Genomic DNA, 20,063 nt, shown 5'->3' on the forward strand with positions numbered 1-20,063 from the left:
ACCACTACCTCTAGATTTCTCACAGGTTAAGAAACCTGCAAACAGGTCCCATTTTAAAATGCCTCTTTGTGTGTGTGCGCCCCTTTAAAGTTGAGCAGGAAGCAGGAAGTACTTCATGGGAAAGGGTCAGAAGCAGAGCCTCTGTTTGTTTTGCTTTCATTTCACAACAAGTAGAAGTGTGTGCATGTGAGAGAAAAAGAGAGCAGCGTAGCCCTTGTAATTGTCAGATGTCGTTGTGGAGGAACTAGACCCAGAGAGAGAGAGTACTTTTCAGAAGTCTTTGTAGGGGAGGCAGAGTCTTTGGGATACAGCATTTTGGCTGCTTTTTGTGTGTTTACACTTTCATGGGATAGAGGAAAACTCCACCTCTCTCTCTTTTGTTTGCCTGTGTTAGTTTGAAGAAAAGCAGTTCCTGTGAGTAAAGCCCCAGTGAGATCACAAAAATGTGAACTTGCAAACTCTGTGCATTTTGGCTGCTTTTTGTGTGTTTACACTTTCATTTACTAGAATTGCAGCTATTGGGGGATGAGGAAATGGTGACTATTCAGGTGAACTGCATTGCTGTATTTTTATGCATTTATTTTGGAAATGGAAAAGTCTGGCTCCGCCCCAAAGTCTCCCGGCTCCACCCTCAAAGTCCCTAGATATTTTCTGAATTAGACTTGGCAACCCTAATAGTGCATTATTCCAGATAACCTGAAATTTGGAAGTCTAGTTTCCACCTAGCCTGGTCTTTTCTTCTATAGCAGGGGTGTCAAACATGAAGCCGAATCAGGCCCACAGAGGGCTGCTATCAGGCCCCTGAACAACTGGCTGTTTCCTTCTCCCTCTCTCTTGCTTCCTTCTGCATAACAGCTTGTAATGCCAGGCTTGCTCAACAGCACAGGAGCTACAGAGCAAAACCTCTATTTTCTCCATTGGCTGAGTCTCCTCCCTTGAGGAGGGGGGGGGAGAGCTTGTTTTCCAGGCTCTCTCAATTGCACAGCAGAGCTACTGAGCCAAGCCTCTCTTCCTTCTATTGGCTGAGGCTCCTCCCCCTGGGGAAGGAAGGAAAGAGTCAGAGCTTCCTTCCCCTGGTCCCCTGCGGAAGGAAGAAAAGAGCCAGAGCTTCCTTTGCCCAGTTCCCTGGATCACAAAGGAGAAATACAAAGAAAGCACCTTTAAGACCAATGAGTGCTAACATTTTAAGTGTTTTTTTTAAAAAAATCTTTAATTGTGTTTGCTTGTGTTCTTTATAAAGTTTACATCTCTGCTACCTAATCTTAAATAGGTACACACAGCCTGCCATGGGCCAGCCCAACAACATCTCATTTACGTCAGATATGGCCCTCATAACAAATGAGTTAGACACCCTTGTATCTAGAGATTGTTCTTTCATACACTTAGCAGATGATTCAGGTTTCTAACACCAGTGCTCTCTAACTCATAGCTCAGATGTGGTTTGTAATCTCACGCCTCATTTTCAGTGATTCAACATGAACTCAACAGATTAAATCTGTCTGTATATTAAAACATTTTTATTTTAAAGTCCAAAGTGTCTTTAATCATTTAAAGCATTTTGTCTTTCCACCTCAAGGCAGTGAACTAAAAAGACATTGAAAATCAACTTTGAGATGTATGCATTGTTTTTAAACAGCATAAAGCAAACAAGAAAGAGGGTCAGTAAGGGATTGCCGGAACACCTGCTAGCAGAAAATAAGAACTGTAGAGTTGGAAAGGACCTCCAGGGTCATCTAGTCCAACCCCCTGCACAATGCAGAAAACTCACAAATATCTCCCTCTACAAACCCAGTGACACTTGCTCCACACCCAGAAGATTGGGGGGGGGGGCAAGAGAGAAACCCTCCAGGATCCTGGCAAAACTGGCCTGGAGAAAAATTGCTTCCTGACTACAAAGTGGCAAACAGCATTTCAAACAGTATAACAAAGGGCCACAAGAACTTAGCACTGATGCAACTCTTCCTGCCCTCCTCCTCATGGTCTGCCTAAATTCACAGAATCAGCATTGCTGTCAGATGCCCATCTAGCCTCTGTTTTAAAACCTCCAAAGAAGGAGAGCCCACTAACTCTCAAGGAAGCCTGTTCCACTGAAGAACTGCTCTGTCAAGTTCTTCCTAATGTTTAGCCAAAACCTCTTTTGATTTAATTTCAATCCACTGGATATGGTCCAACCTTCTGGGGCAACAGAAACAACTCCAAACTATCCTCTTCTCAGGGGTGTCAAACTCATTTGTTATGAGAACCAGATCTGACATAAATGAAACCTTGTCCGGCCAGGTCATGCGTCATAAAATGTAATACCAGGTAGTGGAGATATGAACTTTATAAAGGACATAAACACAATTAAAGAATTTTTCAAAAAAACTTTAAAAGATGCTTAAAAGATTATCACTCCTGCAGTATTTTATTTAACAGTTTCTGTTAACTGAAACCTCTTGCTCTGAATTATTGCATCAAAATCTGGAGACAATGTCTGTGCTGTAGGAATCTTGCATATGCTGTTCAGGTGTAGTTCAGGTAAGTGTCTGTAAGTTGCAAACCTACTTTCGATTACAGAAATCTCATGGTCAATGCTTTGAGCCTAAGACCTAGGGCAGGGGTGTCAAACACCCACCCGCAGGCCACATCCGACCTGCCCAAGGCTTTGATCAGGCCTGCAGGGATCTTTTCTCTCCCCTCCTCCCCCTCCTGTCCTTACCCTTTGAAGCTCCCAGGCTCTTACAGCTCCCAGACTCTTTGAAGCTCCCAGGCTGAGACTCTTTCAGTTTTGAAGCACCCTTTGAAGCTTGCAGGCTGAGTCCCAGGCTCTTCCTGCCTTTCTTTGCTGGGTATTGCAACGAAAATATGGGGTGGATTTTAAGATCCAGTCCACATTTTCCTTGCAGCTTTGTCTGTACTCTGCAATGGTTTCAAATGGAGTAGAGATGGTTACATTTTCAGCTTTCCTGTAGCTAGCTGAAACTTATGCTTCCTGGAGTTGTCTTTGCAAAAAAGGATTGCTTTCAACCAGCTTATCTCTCCTGAATGGACCTAACCTAGTGAGTACTCTAATGTGGGAACCGACAGCCAAAGGGGGATATTATACTGGAAAAACTTTGCCAATCTGAGTAGACTGGTGGGGAGAAGTTTACAATGCCATTTCATTGTTTCCACAGAGTCAGAGCCTTGTGCTTTTTCTTGATGTTTTTATTTTAAAAACTGCATTGCCAAATTCCACTAGTTCCCCACCTTTCCACCTTAAACCATTGGACGAGTTTTAAGCATGTTTGTATTTTAAGTTTTTTAAAATATCTTTAATTGGGTCTGTATGTGTCCATTATAAAGTTTATATCTCCACTGCCTGGCATTATATTTTATGACACTCTTGGCCCGGCCCCACAAAGTCCCATTTGTGTCAGATCCGGCCCTCCTAACAAATAAGTTTGACACCACTGACCTAAGGGAAAACATAACATGGCTGGGCATTGTGAGCTTTTGTACATAGGTTGCTTCATGTACTGGTCAGCCAATGAAGAAAAGAGAGGCTTTGCTCTGTAGCTCCTGTGTGATTGAGCAAGCCTGGCAAAGCAAGCTGTGATGCAGAAGGAAGCAGAGAGAGAGGAGGAAGCAAATGACAGTGAGATACTCATGGGCCTGATAGGAGCCCTCTGGGGCCTGATTTGGCCCTCAGGCTGCATGTTTGACACCCCTGCTATATGACAGCCCTTCAACAACTTGAAGATAGTTATCATTTTACCTCTCAGTTGTCTCTTTTCCAGACTAAACATACTCAGTTCCTTCAGCCTTTCCTCATAGGACTTGGTCCTATGAAGAGGACAGGCATATCTCCCTGAAGAGGGAATTCCAGTTTTGGTTCCATGCTCAAGAATCCCTTTCTCAGGGTCCTACCCCCAAAACCATGGTCTCCAATTATGACCATGATGGTCATTTAGGTTCATATGAGAGTAGACAGTCCCTAAAGATTCTGTACACAGACAATATGTGGGCTGAATATGAGTGCAAGGACTGTGGATCTTCAACACCTTCCTCACTTGCCAGAACCTCACCTGACCTTGGTTAAGTTTAATGATGGTGTTGAGGGACTTATAAGCACTAATAGCCATGCACACCAGGCAACTGCAGTGGGGAGAAAGAAGAGGGCAAAATCACTAATTTCCTCTCTGAGTGAAACTCTGCTCCTACAAGAGGGGGTAAGGGCAAGCTTGTTCCCTTTTATGACAGCACAACTCATCTCCAGACCTGGAAACTAGGGACTTAAATTTCACAATGTGCAAACTTCTTGACTGCTTAGTCCCCTAGTCTTTAATGATGGCAAAATCTGGACCCTGGGTGCCACCTGACATTCTCAACTTAAGGAGATTATAGACTTGCAGGAACCACACAGTAAGTTTGATGAAAACAACTAAGAAATAGGTTGACTTCAGAAGTATATGTGAAATAGTTGGTTATTTGTTGGTCTTAAAGGTGCTACTGGACTCTTAACTTTATTCTGTTGCTTAAGACCAAAACGGCTACTCACCAAAATCTAAAGTCACAAAGTAATTTCAGAGGGTAGCCATGTCAGTTTGCAGTAGGTTTGAGTCCAGGAGCAACTGAGAGACCAATAAGATTTGGGAATATAAGCTTATCAGAGTCAAAGCTTATACCCCCCAAATCTTGTTGGTCTCTCAGGTGCTATTGGACTCAAATCCAGAAGTTAACAAAGCAGGCTTCTTGTTTGTCTGAGTCAGACATATAACATAGGGAAAATATCTCCGGAGCATAGCCAAGGTTCCGATTTCTTTGTAATAGTCATAGGCACCCAATTTTATAAATGCTACTGTTGGTTTTATTCTGGTTTTGATGCAAAAAGTTTTATGTGATTCGATTGTACAAGCTGGTCACTGACTGTAACAATAAACTTGATACAACTTGGCATAGCCAAGGAAAAGGGCACTGTTAAATAAACACATGCATTTCAGAGTACATATTAAGATATTAAGTCTATTAAATTAATTATTATTAATTTTATACTATATTACAGGGGTGGCCAACGGTAGCTCTCCAGATGTTTTTTGCCTACAACTTTCATCAGCCCCAGCCAACATGGCTAATGGCTGAGGATGATGGGAGTTGTAGGCTAAAAACATCTGGAGAGCTACCGTTGGCCACTTCTGCTACATTATATTGATTATATATATATCATATTAATGTAAGTACTGTTATGTGGCCAATAACACCAGTATGTAACACAATGGTCAGCATTTATATTTTGTAAATATAGAGTTGGATCCAGCCAGCTTTTCCACTTGGTCTTGACTAGTTCCCTAGTGTAGCCCCCCCTCCTCTCTTTTGCATTTTGTTTGATTCTCTTCTTTTTTCACCAGGAGAAAAACTCAGTGGGCGTTTTCGCACTCACCTTCAAGTGGCGCGACCAGCCTCTTCACGCCGGAGGATCTGCAGGGATTTCGCATAAGAAGCGCCGGAGCAGCCAAAAGAGCCGGCGACTTCCGTCGCAAAAGCCGCTCAAACGTTTTCCTGCTTCTTGGCGGTTTCCGTTTGAGCGGGTTTCGCGACGGAACTTTCCGGCTCTTTTGGCTGCTCCGGCGCTTCTTATGCGAAATCCCTGCAGACCCTCCGGCGTGAAGAGGGTGGTCGTGCCACTTGAAGGTGAGTGCGAAAACGCCCAGAGGCTCCAACCCATTGTTTTTGTTTTCTGTCTGTGTACAGAAACATTGGCTTGGCTCTCTTAAACCCCTGGCAGAAAGAACTGAATATCTGGGGTCTTCCTCACCTTCTTTTCCTTCTGGGAACTCTTTCCAGCTCAAGGAAAGTTTATTGCCAGCATTGTCATGGTAATCTGAGTGCTGCTGAGTTGTCTATTTAGAAAATGTTTTTATTGTATTTTATTGTTTTATTATATGTTGTATTCTGCCCTGAGCCCTACAGGAATGGGCGGAATAGAAATTTACTAAAATAAATAAATTCAGGGAAGGTCCATAGCTACGGTGGAAGAGTGAGAGAGCAGCAATAGAAAGCGGCAGCAAGAGAGGGAGAGAGTGGCAGCGAGAGAGAGAGCAGTAGCAAGGGCGAAAGAGAGAGAAAGAGCGACAGTGAGGGGGAGAGCAAGAGAATGACAGCAAGAGAGAGAGCAGCAGTGAGAAAGTGAGGGGGGATAGAGAGAGCGACAGCAATGGGGAGAGAGGGAGAAAGAGAGCAGATGAGAGAGCAACAGCAAGAGTGGCATGCGTTTTGCCTGGAGCTGAACTTATCCACAACTTCAAAGGTAGAACTGTGGCTGATGGCTGAGTGACAGGGCCACTTGGTTGCACCTTATTTTGAGGAAATATGTTGTGTTTAGCTGCCAACCTCCAGGTGGGACTGGGATATATCCTGGAATTCTAACTGGTATCCAAACTCACAGAGATCAGTTCTCCAGGAGGAAATGGCAGCTTCAGATAACAGACTCTGTGGCATCACACCCAGCTGAATGCCTTCCTCCCCTAAGTCTGCCCTACCCAGGTACCATCCCCAAATCTCCAGTACTTTCCGGAGCTGGAGTTGGCAACCCTAACATAGTGCAGTATTACACATGGTAGCACTTTTTAACAAAAAGATGTTCACAAAAGATGTTTGCATGTTCACTGTAACATGAACAGGCAGGTTCGGGGGAGTGCTCTAGAAGTGAGATCACAGGAAATGACATCATTTCCTGTCTCCCACCCCCACCCCCAAAGTCTCTTGACTCCACCCCCAAATTTTAGTGGGCCACGAAGGAGAAGTGTAAAATAACTAGGCCATGGGGGGGGGCTGGAAATTTGGGAAACCCTGCTCTGTACCGTTCACTGCTGTTCCTGCTATACCCCTTTCTCCTTCATTACACTGGTGCAGAAGCACTGACATTACCAAAGTTTTGTCAGTCCCACCAAAGTCTAGCTATTCTCCCCACCCCTTACAGATGATGCACAGCTCACAGCTTATCCACAGCTCAGCTATTGAATAAAAGAGCCCTTACAGGGCTAAAAAGTAGGGGGGGAAATAAGAAATTAGTTCAACCCCCCATTCCTAATTGCCTGTGCACTGAGTATCACACAGATGCTTTCCTGCAGCCAACGTATAATTTCTGCTTTGAGACATAATGGGGGGGGGGGGGTGACTTTTTTGCTCTGGCTCAAAAGTCAAACATATCCTCTAGAAGTAAAAAACTTGCTGCAGTTGGAGAGGGAAGATGGAGCAAAAGCTCCATGTGGAAAGCTGCATTTCTTGACCTTAAAATACCACAGGCACAGCCATATTAGCCATACAGTATGTTCTTTTTAAAAATAAATATGTACATTCTGTTGGTCTGAAAGTATGCAGTATAGCAATGTTGCCAGTAGTGGAGTAGTGGTAGAAGAATGGGAAAGTTCTGTTATCTATTAGAGGCAACTATCTCTCACTGAAGATAAGCAAGCAGGTAGCAAGTTGAACCTCTGACACAGCACATATTGTGCCTAAATGTCACAACATGATTGGGGGTGGAGATTCTCTGCATCTATTCTTAGTCAGAATCGAATGACTGTAACATGCTTGTTTGAGTGAATGAAAAGGATGATCCTGCATCCTGAAATGTCTTTATACTATAAGGGGTAAATACTGCAAGAGAAAAATATCATTGCTAATTTTAAAAACCTCACTTGATGTATACTAAAGCATTGTGCTAGCATGAGCCCAACACAAAAAGAAACTGGAATGCAGATAGATACAAGTATCTCTGACGGTCCCTACTATCCCATGTTCAATCCTATTTCATCACCCTCTTGCGCTGAATTTGCACTGAATTTTTAGAACATTTACAATGACACAAATGTAGGATTGCAGCAAGCTACTAGGGCTTGAATCCCAACCCTTGCTTCTGTTTCTACAAAGCTGACCCCTGTTGTAGAGGCAGTGCTTCACTGTCAAGCACATTCTTCTAAAGCTAGATGGTTTCTGCTCACTGTGAGATACAGGTTTTGCACGTATGAAAAGCATCTAGTGCTAAAATAATTTGCTTCCCAAAAAGAATAATGTTGCAGAACCAGAAAGAAGAGTTAGGATCCAAGTATTACTAAACAATAGTTGTACTGTAACATTCAAAGGCAACAGAAACAACAGAGGGAAAGAAGTTAGAATCACAGAATCATAGAGTTGGAAGGGAACTCCAGGGTCATCTAGTCCAATCCCCTGCACAATGCAGAAAACTAACAAATACCTCCCCCGAAATTCACAGGATCTTCATTGCTGTCAGATGGCCATCTAGCCTCTGTTTAAAAACCTCCAAGGAAGGCGAGCTCACCACTTCCTGAGGAAGCCTGTTCCATTGAGGAACCGAGGAAAGTTCAGAAATTATGAGGCACAATTACATGAAATATGAGACAATCATTTAAAACATAAGATTCTGATTTTTTTCCAGTGCTAAAAAATCATAGGTTTAGTGGCTTTAACTAAAATATGTTGGCTCCAGCACAACAGTAGAAATAGAAATTCAAGATAAGCATCGGATCAAGATAACATACATATATAAACCCAAATAATGATGTTCATTGTTAAATTATTATGAACAAAGTAGTTTTGTCTATTGTGCACCTCAATTACATCAATGCCAACAAAATTATGGAACTATGCCGTGAATGCATATTTAATGAATAAATATTAAAGAGTCATGCATCAGCAAATACCAGGATCACCAGAACAAAGTCTTCTGCTTATAACAGTGGCAATAATTTAGCAGAACACACAGACTAGTTATCTGGCGGAAACAAAATTACACATAATAGTACGTGCTTGCAAAAGTTTTTAAGAGTAAATACAAGCAAAAGATCAACTATGAATTGCCTTTTCAAATACCTCAGTGCATTTTGCGAAGGGCCATAACTTTTAAAGAAAATTACTGGATATATTCTAAAGCACTTTGGCACTATGTGTACTGGTTCACTGTTAGCCAAACACAAGAATACCTGGCCATATGTATTAAATAGATACAGTGATATCATCAGATCAGCTGTCTAAGTGGCAAGGAGATGATTCACTATGAACACAGGATGTGCTTCACATGTGAATTCTTTCTTCATAAATGTCAATAATCTTAAAAAGAGAAGAAAGATGCGCACAGAATGTTAACTGGCTATCTATGGTTCCAGAATAAGGCACGCACTCTGTCTCTCTCTGTATGTATAAGTGATCAACAAAAGTAAACAGGATAAAATTTGTTTCGTTCAATGTTCCAGCTTCTTCCTTCATCAGTAATATCCAGTCTTAATTTGAGATCAATCTCTGTTTTGCAACAGTATCGTTGAAGTACTCACATGCCAGTTAGAAAACTGAAATTTAATACAAGTAATCCCAATGAGTACAATTTTCTGAAATGGAAAGTTTTTATGATTCGGTTTGAATCTAAATTCTGCCTCATAATAGCAGGTTGTATTCTAGCAAACAGCCAACCTGCACATGATAAAATTCCGTATTTCCAACTTCACACACTGACTCTTCAGATGTTTTCAGTTGTGAGAAGAAGAAGAAGAAGAAGAAGAAATATTGGATTTATACCCCACTCTCCACTCCGCTGCAATATTGGATTTATACCCCACCCTCCACTCTGAATCTCAGAGCAGCTCACAATCTCCTTTACACCTTCCTCCCCCACAATAAACACCCCATGAGGTGGGTGGGGCTGAGACAGCTCTCACACAAGCCACCTTTTCAAGGATAGTTCTGTGAGAGCTATGACTGACCCAAGGCCATTTCATCAGCTGCAAATGGAGGAGTGGGAAATCAAACCTTGTTCTCCAGATAAAAGTCTGTGCACTTAACCACTACACCAAACTGGTTCTCTGAAACATATTTTGTCAGAATCAAGCTATATTTATTAGCTATGAAATAAGGTGTTTGAAAAGATAAGAAAAACACAGTATTTCAAGAGCAATTACCAAGAAAACACTTTAGTATGTTCTACTGCATTACTTCATGTTTGAGTTACGTATTTACTTGTACACTCACAACATGTCTGTAAATTACCTTTTTCCAAAAGTTTTTTTTTATTAACTGGCAAATATATAAGAAATTAAATTGCTGTTCTTACCTCTACTTTTGTTCGATAAAGAATTAGACGTTTAAGGTTGTACAATTTGGCAATGTGGTTAAAAGCTGGAGGTGGCAGCTTATCACAGGAGGAGAGATTTAATTCCTGAAGATTTCGACAAGTCTCAGCAATAACTTCCAAGCAAGTCTCATTGAGGAAATGGCCACAAGACAACTCCAGACGTAGTAGCTCTGAACCACAAACTCTCAGAAACCTGAAAAATTTTAATGTTTATTATTTTTTCCTACATGTTGTACTGCCCCAAGCTCACTAGTGAGGTAGGGTAGGATATAAATCTAATAAAATAAATAAATAAAAGACCAATTTTCATGTGAATTAATTCAGTAGAAAGGAAGTGCCATTTTCCCACAAAAATGTTTATAAATTTATTTTCCCTTCATATTTTAACAACTATTTGGTAACGTAATGTAAAGGTCATGTGACATACTAGCAGAACAATTATTATTAGCCAATTAATATAACAATATTATTAGCATTAAAAAAGCAAAACTATGTGGGTCTAATCAGTTCCAGGGACCAAAAGGAAGCAGCATATGTAGCCATTTTTCTCCCCCCTACTTTTACAGTTACAGTTGCAAATTTGGAAATTCAGCCACACAAACATATTACTACTAACCTTGTCTATTTCACACATTACAAAATTTGTATACAGGAATGCTAAACCGAGTGTAAATATAGGGAATCCAATAGATTTTCCTGTCCCATGTACAAAGTGAGAAACTCACATGTATAATCATCACTTCTTGTGATCTACTCTTGCGTTTCATGGTAATTGCTATGCTGAAATGCTGCCTTGTAGGAATTTTCTTTATGAAGCAGTTCTCAGCAACAGTCTCCTTGAGGCTCCTCACACGTCCTCATAGCATGAGGTGCATTTTAAAATCTAATCTTAAAATAACCTGTAGTCATTTCTGAACAAACATTAATTCTCTTTGTCAAAATAACAACCCTCTAAAGAATGCTAGTATAATTTGTTTTTTAAACAATTACCAGTTTCAGTTTAGATATAAAACTGAAATTCTGAAGCAGGCATGGCTCTATACTTAGTGGCATCACATTTTAAAATATGCTTGATCAACATGAAGAAGTGGTCAAAACTTTAAACCCTCATATGTACACAAAAGTTAATAATAGGTTCCCTTCCATTGTGAGAAATCTTGGTAGAAGTATTCCTTCAACAGAAGCAAAGTGCTTAGTGGAAGGAAATGATTAGATACAACTTCCTGGGGGCAACTCCAGTTCTATTCAGATCAACAGGAATCTTATCTTTTCCTCCAATGGGATGCAGATCATTCCGTGTCTTAACTCTAACCAAAACCCTATTATAAGTCTTTCCATGCAGTGCTTGATTTTAATTTACCCCGTCAAAAAGTCTAAAAGGTCTGTGAGTGAGCATGAATCATTTAAAATTTGTTCACACACGCACACACACTGTTGTTACTTTCAACCGGACATATTTTGTCTCACTTCCAAAGCGTTTAAGTAGAGCTACTTTGCTGAAGCACAAATGATATCCAGAATTGTCTATCTCTTAAGAATTTTTCAGGAATTTTAAATCTGGCTCACTAATGTCTCCTCTTTTGAAAGATGGCGGAAATGATGGAATAAGTGTCCAAGAATTTTTCCTATGATGGCACTAACTCTAAGGTACTAGGAGTATAGGAGTATAGGACTAAGATATAGGACTGCTGCTGACAGTTCAGTGACTTGACCTTGAGGGTGTGGTGCAGTTATGAACAAAAAACTGGTAACGTGATCTACAAACTTCTTTTTTTATGTTGATTTCATAGGGAGTTTCTTTTGCTTTCAACATTAATGTAATTTAGGTTGTCTACAAACTGCTTTCCTCCCAGAACAGGATGAAATGACATTATGCTAAGAGGTTTTCATAACATCCAGCATATACAGGTGTTTCTCCAGTGACCTGGGTGAGGATTAAAGCCTGTTTGGGATGCATATGAAGGAACCAACTGAATAGTCAATGCTGATGGTATGATTTACTCAACTGTGGAGGAGAGAATCCATGCCCTCTGAAAAGCCTACAGTTACACACACGCACACATGCTACTGGCATAATTTATGCTGTTGATCCTCTTGTGGGACTTGTGTTGGATGTTGAAACAGGAGTGCTGCTGACAGTTCAGTGACTTGACTTGAGGGTGTGGTGGAGTTATGAAAGCATGGAAACAAAAAAACTGGTAACTGTCCCCTTGATCTACAAACTTCTTTTTTTATGTTGATTCCATAGGGAGTTTCTTTTGCTTTCAACATTAATGTAATTTAGGTTGTCTACAAACTGCTTTCCTCCCAGAACAGGATGAGATGACAACAATCAGACTTCAATGCTATGTCTACAGATCCATTTTACCTCTAAATTGTCCGAAACCACTGCTGTGGATCACATGACAAATTTTAAGAGTCTGAGCTAGCACCAACCTTGAAAGTTGAGGCTATGGCTATCTTTTGGACCATCTCCCTCAGCCTCTTGATGGCAACTGGAATCTCATCCAATAGCTTGCAAGACCACATCACTCACACCCTTCTAAAAAGAGGCAGTCACTGAGAGCTCTCATAACCAGAACAGAAGCCTCATAAGATTTCCCCAATGCAAATTTCAGAGTTCCTGCGCAGTGTAAGGAGCAGAGCTTTCCCCACTTCCCAAAATTCTTTGTCCTCTCTTCTGAGGCAGGAAGAGAGCTACCAGAGAGGCTTGCCCCTCACTGATGCAGAAAGAGAGTTTGAAGCTTTGCCCTGCCTTTAGATCCAGTTAGAACAATAATCTAGTAGCAATCTGAGATACCCTCCACCTAAAAATAGAGCATCAGACCAGAATCTGGAAGAATCAGGTTCAGTTCCTCATTCTGCCGTGCAACCTCTGCTGAATGACCCTGGGCCAGTCACATACTCTCAGCCTAACCTACCTCACAGTGCTGTTGTGAGGATAAAATGGTGGAAAGGAAGGTGATGAAAGCCTCTTTGGGTCCTCACTGGGAAGGCAAAGTATATATAAAATAAAAATGGGGAAAAATACTATTCTGATTCCAATACAGAATTTTATGCATGAAACATCATTACAGTATTTTCTCTAGCAATACAAAATTAAGCAAACATTAAGAATATATTAACATCTCTGATTCTCTTTATAGCCCATTTAGCCTTTCCCAAACTCCCTTTTAGCACAGACACAGAAGTTTAGAAAACTTCGTAATTCTCTTGAGTGAACCATTATGACATTCTTATACAGCCCTAAGGAGATGGACATTATCAATAAGTTAAGATACCTTCAGCTTTGCCTCAGGATGTTCATATGCCTGAAGCATTTTATCCTCTCATGGTAATACAGTATTTGTTTTTGTCAGATTTCTTAGATTGTCATTTTAATTTGTTCTATTTCCTTAGAGCTCTAGAACATTTTCTTCTGATATTTACCTTGTCAAGTAGGTAAACAACTGTTTGTGTGTATCTTTCAACTGACACTACAAAACTGGCCTAAGAATTTATAAGAAATAAAATTAATTAATGCAATCTGAAGACTGAAATCCAAAATAATTCAATGCATTGGTCCACAGAATTTGAAATTATTTAATAAAACAGATCTGGAACAAGCAGTTTTGGACTGCAGCCTAATAAAATGTTTATGATCATAATTTTTAAGCAGTAAGTTATTTGTATATATAGTAAATTATTTGCATATAAAAATACTAAGTTGGACAACAGAATTTTGTTTTGCTATGTGAAGTGTATTCTCTAATGAAACAGCTTTCTCCACAGGAGAAAGATTCTTTTCATTAGAGGAAAACTCACTTAGTGGAAGAAAACTACCAGCCCAAAACTTATATTCCTCTGTTCTAACACAAATACAAACTTTTCTGATTTTAAGAGATTAGATCAAGAAAAGCAACTAGTGGCCATTAGTGGCCAACTGATATGCTCCTTAAGTGTTTTCAAGAATGAGTTCCAGGAATGAGTCCCAACTAAGCACAGAAGATTTAGAATAGCACTTAGTCTTTGGCAGATTTGTAAATCTGTAAACTGAGCTACAATTAAATGTATAGGCAAACATATTTCCTTAAACATGGTTAGGGATGGGAATCATGTCTTCTATAGTCTGACTGTTCAATTTAGTAAAGGAGTCAGTAACAGTTTACTTTTATTCTTTAAATGACAAAGTGCTTTCATGCATCAGCTGATGGTCACACGGTCATATAATGAACTGACTAACAAATCAGAACTAAGCCAATGTCTGGAAATAAAGATTTTGCACAAATGACAGGCTGAAATGCACATGGAAACAAAACTTATGAACAAATACACATATAAAGCAACAGAAAAGCCATTGTTTAGTCTGGTTGATTTAAGAATTGAGAACCCAGTTCTTTTGCCATTTACTATGCTGCCAATCAAAAGGTTGTGTTGGGGAAGGGCATCAAGATCCATACAATTCAATCATTCAGTAAATCTTCTTGCTAGTTTCTTGACCCCAGCTTACACTCTCAACTTCACACTTCTGGCTGGATACCAAGAATAATGAGTTAAAACAGATGCTTTGTCATTATGATTTTCTACACCAAACATGAAACCTTGGTATATAATCTATTTTCTCACATTGGCTTGGTATGTTAATGATTTAACAACGTAAGGGAAGCTTCAGATTCCCATTGCCTAAAATATGTAATGTTCTCAAGTTTAACTTGTTCTTTCATGCCTGACGCACAATTTTCCTTGCAAATCAGAAGCCCATATTCTCTATTACTCTGTTAAAAGTTTCTACTTAATTTCTGATAGATCTGGGAAGAAAAAAAATGATAAAGAAGGGAAATTCCCAAAGCCTTTTTTTGAATTGGTTAAACAAGAGAGTTTGGAAGATATATGGAGGAAGTTTAATCCTGAAGTACGGGACTATACCTTTTTTTCAGCTAGACATAGCTCTTTCTCTAGAATTGACATGTTGTGGGGTACTAAATATTTGTGGCTTATAACAAAGAAAACAGAGATATTACCTAAAATAGGAGCTGACCATAACCCAATAATGTGGATTACAAAACTGTCGAAAAAGTTAAGAAGATGGAGATTAAATGAAGATTTACTACAAAATAAAGAAATAGTGACATCTCTAGAAAATGAAACCAAAGCGTACTTCCAAGTAAATGACAGAGAGGATATAGAATTTCAGATGGTATGGTAAGTTTTGAATGATCCAATTGAAAAAAATAGAAATTGAAGTAGTGATTAATGCAATGAAAATTGGAAAGGCTCCTGGACCAGATGGATTTACGGCAAAAATTTTTAAAACGTTTAAAGAAGAATTAATACTGAAATTTCAAAAATTAATGAATGTGATAAGAATAAATGGGAAAATACCAAATACATGGAAGGAAGCAGTAATTTCGTTGATTCCAAAGGAAGATAGAGATGTTGCTAACGTAAAGAACTATAGACCAATCTCATTATTAAACAATGATTATAAGATATACACAAAAATCTTAGCAGAACGGCTTAAACAATATCTAATAAATTTTATAAAGGAAGACCAAGTGGGTTTTCTCCCTAAAAGGCAAATAAGAGACAATATTAGAACTGTTGTAAATATTGTAGAATACTATGAAAGACATCCAGAGAAGGAAGTTGCATTATTCTTTGCGGACACAGAGAAAGCTTTTGATAATTTGAATTGGGACTTTATGTTTGCAGTAATGGAGAAAATAAAGTTGGGGGAAAACTTTATAAGAATGATAAAAGCAATTTATACTGAACAACGTGCAAGGTTATGTATAAATGCAGATTTTACAGAAGAAATGATAATCAGCAAAGGTACAAGGCAAGGTTGTCCGCTTTCACCGTTGTTTATAATGACTCTTGAAATCTTATTGATGCAAATACAAGATGATGAAGAAATTGAAGGAACGAGAATTAAAGGATTTTCCTATAAACAGAGAGCATTTGCAGATGATATAATGTTTATAAATGAAAATCCTATGCAAGTAACACCTTTGTTGTTAGCCAAAATACAAGATTTTGGAGAATTGGTGAGACCTTATGTTAATAAAGAAAAGTCAAAAATTTTGTGTAAAAATATGCAAGTAAAAAAAAGGAATTGCAGAGATTAACGGGATGTGAAGTTAGCCCTAAAGTAAAATATTTGGGCGTAAAAATAACAATGAAGAATATTGATTTGTTTAAAAACAATTATGAAAAGTTATGGTGTAAAATGGACGAAGATATGATAAAATGGAACAAGCTTAATTTGTCACTGCTTGGTAGAATAGCTGCAATTAAAATGAACACTTTGCCGAGAATAATGAATTTGTTTCAAACTATTCCAATTGTGAAAGACAGTAAACAATTTAATAAATGGCAAAGAAAGATTTCAGAATTTGTATGGGCCGGGAAAAACCAAGGATTAAAATGCAAGTTTTAATAGATGCTAAAGAAAAAGGAGGACTTCAACTACCAGATTTAAGATTATATCATGAGGCAGTTTGTCTAGTGTGGATAAAAGATTGGGTGACGCTGTTGAATAAAAAACTTTTAACGTTGGAAGGTCATGGAAATAAATTCGGCTGGCACGCTTATATGTACTATGGAAAGAAAAAGTCAGATGGTTTTTTTTCTCACCATTATATAAGAAATAATCTACTAAATGTTTGGATGAAGTATAAGAAATATGGCGATGAGAGAAAACCACTATGGATAGTGCCAGCAGAAGTAATAAGAATAACAGCCGAGACAGGAGAGGAGAAAGGCATGCCATATAATCAATTATTAAAAATACAAAGCGGTAAAATAGAACTGAAAACTGCTGAAGAGTTCAATAATAAGTATGATTGGTTTCAAATGCAACAAATAAAAAGTTTGGTGGAAAGCGATGTTAATACTGAAGGAATAAGACGAGAACAAACAGAAATGGAAAAAGTTCTGCTTGGAGATAATGAAAAATTAATTTCGAAAATCTATAAGTTACTTTTAAAATGGTCTACGGAAGATGAAGTAGTGAAATCTCAAATGATTAAGTGGGCAATTAATGTAAATAAAGAAATACAGATGGACACATGGGAATATTTGTGGAAGAACTCTATGAAACTCTCAACATGTCAGAGTATTAAAGAAAACTGTTTTAAGATGATGTACAGATGGTATATGACTCCTAAAAAGTTGGCAGAGATGAACAATAAGATGCCAGATAGATGTTGGAAATGTAAAAAACATGAAGGTTCTTTCTACCATATGTGGTGGACTTGTGAAAGAGCAAAAAAGTACTGGCAAATGATTCAACAAAAGATTTCTAAGATCTTGGGATACGAATTTAACAAAGTTGCAGAGACTCTTCTGTGGGGATTACAAATGGAAACATTTCCAAAAGAAGATAGAACTTTAATTTGGTACTTGCTCTCAGCTGCTAGGACATTGTATGCACAGTTGTGGAAGCAAGAAAAAATACCAGAGATATGGGATTGGATTGTAAAAGTTATGACATGGAGTGAAATGGACAAGTTAACAAGGACCTTAAGAGACTATGATTTAGAAGTATTTAAGATGGAGAGGAAAAAGTTCAGAAGATACGTAGAAAAAGAGTGGAAAATAAAAGGACATTGGATAATTTTTGATAATGACTAAGTACAAGAGGGAGGAGGATATTAATTTTAGTTCTTATTAATTAAGGGTACCTTTAATATTAAGATTTTAAGTATATAATACTGGCGGGGGTCAAGTAACAGGGGGAGGGGTGGTTAGAAAGTAATGTATGGGATAGATTAAAAAAAGTAATTATTAATGAAGTAAGAAATTGAAATTTATTACTATATGTTACTAATAAAATTGTTTGAAATAAAAGTTTCTACTTAATTTCTGGAAAAAGATATAACTGCCCTGATAAGGAACCACAAAAGCAGCAGAAAAAGAAAACCACAGGACTGCTATGCCCTTTACTTGGTTTAAACATACTATAACAAATATAGTCAGCTATTGAGTGGCTGGAAGGGGCAGAGAGACAAAGTTTGAGCCTGAGGTGATCAACAATGTTTCTGCAGCTGGGAATACCTGCAAAAGTTAGCTGCTAAATTTATAACCCACTTTTGCCGTCATAGGACTCAAGGCAGCAATATACAGGGGGCCTGGAAAATATTTCATCCAGGCACTGACCAGGCCTATACATGCTTAGCTTTACCGTGGTTGATATATCATGTGCCGTTCAAGCATACACTGTGGTATACATGGAAGAGTTTTCTTAATCCCATTCCAGCAACTCAAACCCATGAGTGGAATCTGTTTTTGGTTTTGAATTACTGTTATTGGATTAAAGCCATGTTAGTAAAATATATATATTCTGCCCCAACTGAAAGCTTCTCAGATATTTAGTATAATATATCATTGTACTGACCTGCTAAATGCAGAAACAGAAATTGTTCCTCTGTTCCCAGTCCAAGATAAATTCAGCCACTGGACAAGGACACAGCGAGGCTGTAGGTACTCCAGAGCGGTGTCATTTATCTTTGCCCAATAAGGTTGCAGACTAAGATGAATGTATTGTAGAGGATCACAGCAATGCTGATAGAGTAGCTTACACGTCTGAGATAGATTACATAGATCTGGAACTGTAAGGTGACTCAAAATCAACTGGATGAGCTACATTGAAAACACAGAAAAGCAGATCACACCAACTGTTAACCATCAGTAAAAAGCTTAACATCAGTTGAGTTAAATCTGATCTGGTCATTGACCTCTGCCATTTTTCATTACTTTACTGATTTTTAAAAACATTGACTGCACTTTGGAAAACTGTATAGGATACATTTTTTAAAATATTCCCAGTCATTCATCTATCTTTTGTCTTGCTCTTCCCAACTTTTTTTCTCTAAACATTCTTTTTGGGTCTTTTAATAACGAGAAATTTAATGTTAGAAGACTAAAAGTGTTTTCACTCTAAAGTTGTTTTCAATCTAAATATATCATCTAAATCTTTTTGCGCTCATACAGCTCTCCAAACTCACACATACACAAGTGCAGCTATTTTTATATTGTTATCCATATTGGTCATTACTTTATTGTCATTACAAATACTAAAGTCCCAATGGAAAAGTTAGGCACATGTAATTAAAGACATGCTTAACTCTTCCCACTCAAGTTAATGAGGCATAGAAATGCTTAGTTTTGTGACTTGATCATGCCTACTGTAAATACTGAATGCATACAAAAGTACAGTTTTAAAAAGTACAGTATAGTTTGGAAAAGAACTTTGGGACCAACAAACCAAAAGGATCACTTATTCCGCTAGGAAGCTTCTCAACCACTAGTCATCTTCAGAGGCCCTACTTCGGATGCCCCTGCCTTCTGAGATTAGGTGGGTGGCAATCCAGTGGAGGGTCTTCTCAGCAGGGGGACCAAAACTCTCAAACTCTCTCCCCAGTGAGATTCATCTGTCCCTTTTGTTGCCATCTTCCACCAGTGACCCCTCCATCCCACCAATTGTTTTAAATGTTGTTGTTATGCTTTTGCATGTATTTTAGCTCTGGTTATAATTGTTTTAACAATGTGTTGGAGGTTTTGGGAGGCTGGTTTTAAAATGTGATTTTATTATGTATGTTTTGTTAGCCCTTGTGAGGACAGAAAGGCAGGAGAGAAATATTGTTAAATAAATAAATAAAAATATGATTCCAGCTTGACAGGGGTCTGCAAGTTGTTCCAGCAGAAGAATTGTTCCCATGGTTTACATTGTATATTGAAAAGGATTTTAACTGTAATGTACTTGGGAGCCAGTGTGGATGGAAAATGGAGTTATACAGTGTTTGCTGCTTTAAGAGCCCTGTTGGACACGTTTATAACTCCACTATCAATTGTTCAAAATAAAGTCAACCAACTTTCATTGTTTAGTATGTTGCCTCCTAACTACACATCAAGATCAAAGTACAACATCTCAGCATCATATTGAACATATACTATCAAAAAAACCAAGTTCATCATTAACATT

At 38.6% G+C, this 20,063-nt stretch overlaps 1 protein-coding gene across 2 annotated transcripts in view; it reads right to left on the reverse strand.

Moving 5' to 3' along the window:
• Positions 1-20,063, reverse strand: part of FBXL4 (F-box and leucine rich repeat protein 4) — a 79,699-nt gene that overhangs the window by 20,166 nt on the left and 39,470 nt on the right. For both annotated transcript variants that reach the window (XM_060237490.1, XM_060237489.1), the window contains exons 5-6: positions 18,477-18,721; positions 10,079-10,292 (exon numbers count right to left, since the gene is read on the reverse strand). In XM_060237490.1, coding sequence (XP_060093473.1) covers positions 10,079-10,292; positions 18,477-18,721 — 459 coding nt within the window. The remainder of the gene's footprint in view (positions 1-10,078; positions 10,293-18,476; positions 18,722-20,063) is intronic.

The sequence above is a fragment of the Heteronotia binoei genome, chromosome 1, assembly GCF_032191835.1.
Source record: "Heteronotia binoei isolate CCM8104 ecotype False Entrance Well chromosome 1, APGP_CSIRO_Hbin_v1, whole genome shotgun sequence".
Taxonomy (NCBI): Eukaryota; Metazoa; Chordata; class Lepidosauria; order Squamata; family Gekkonidae; genus Heteronotia; species Heteronotia binoei.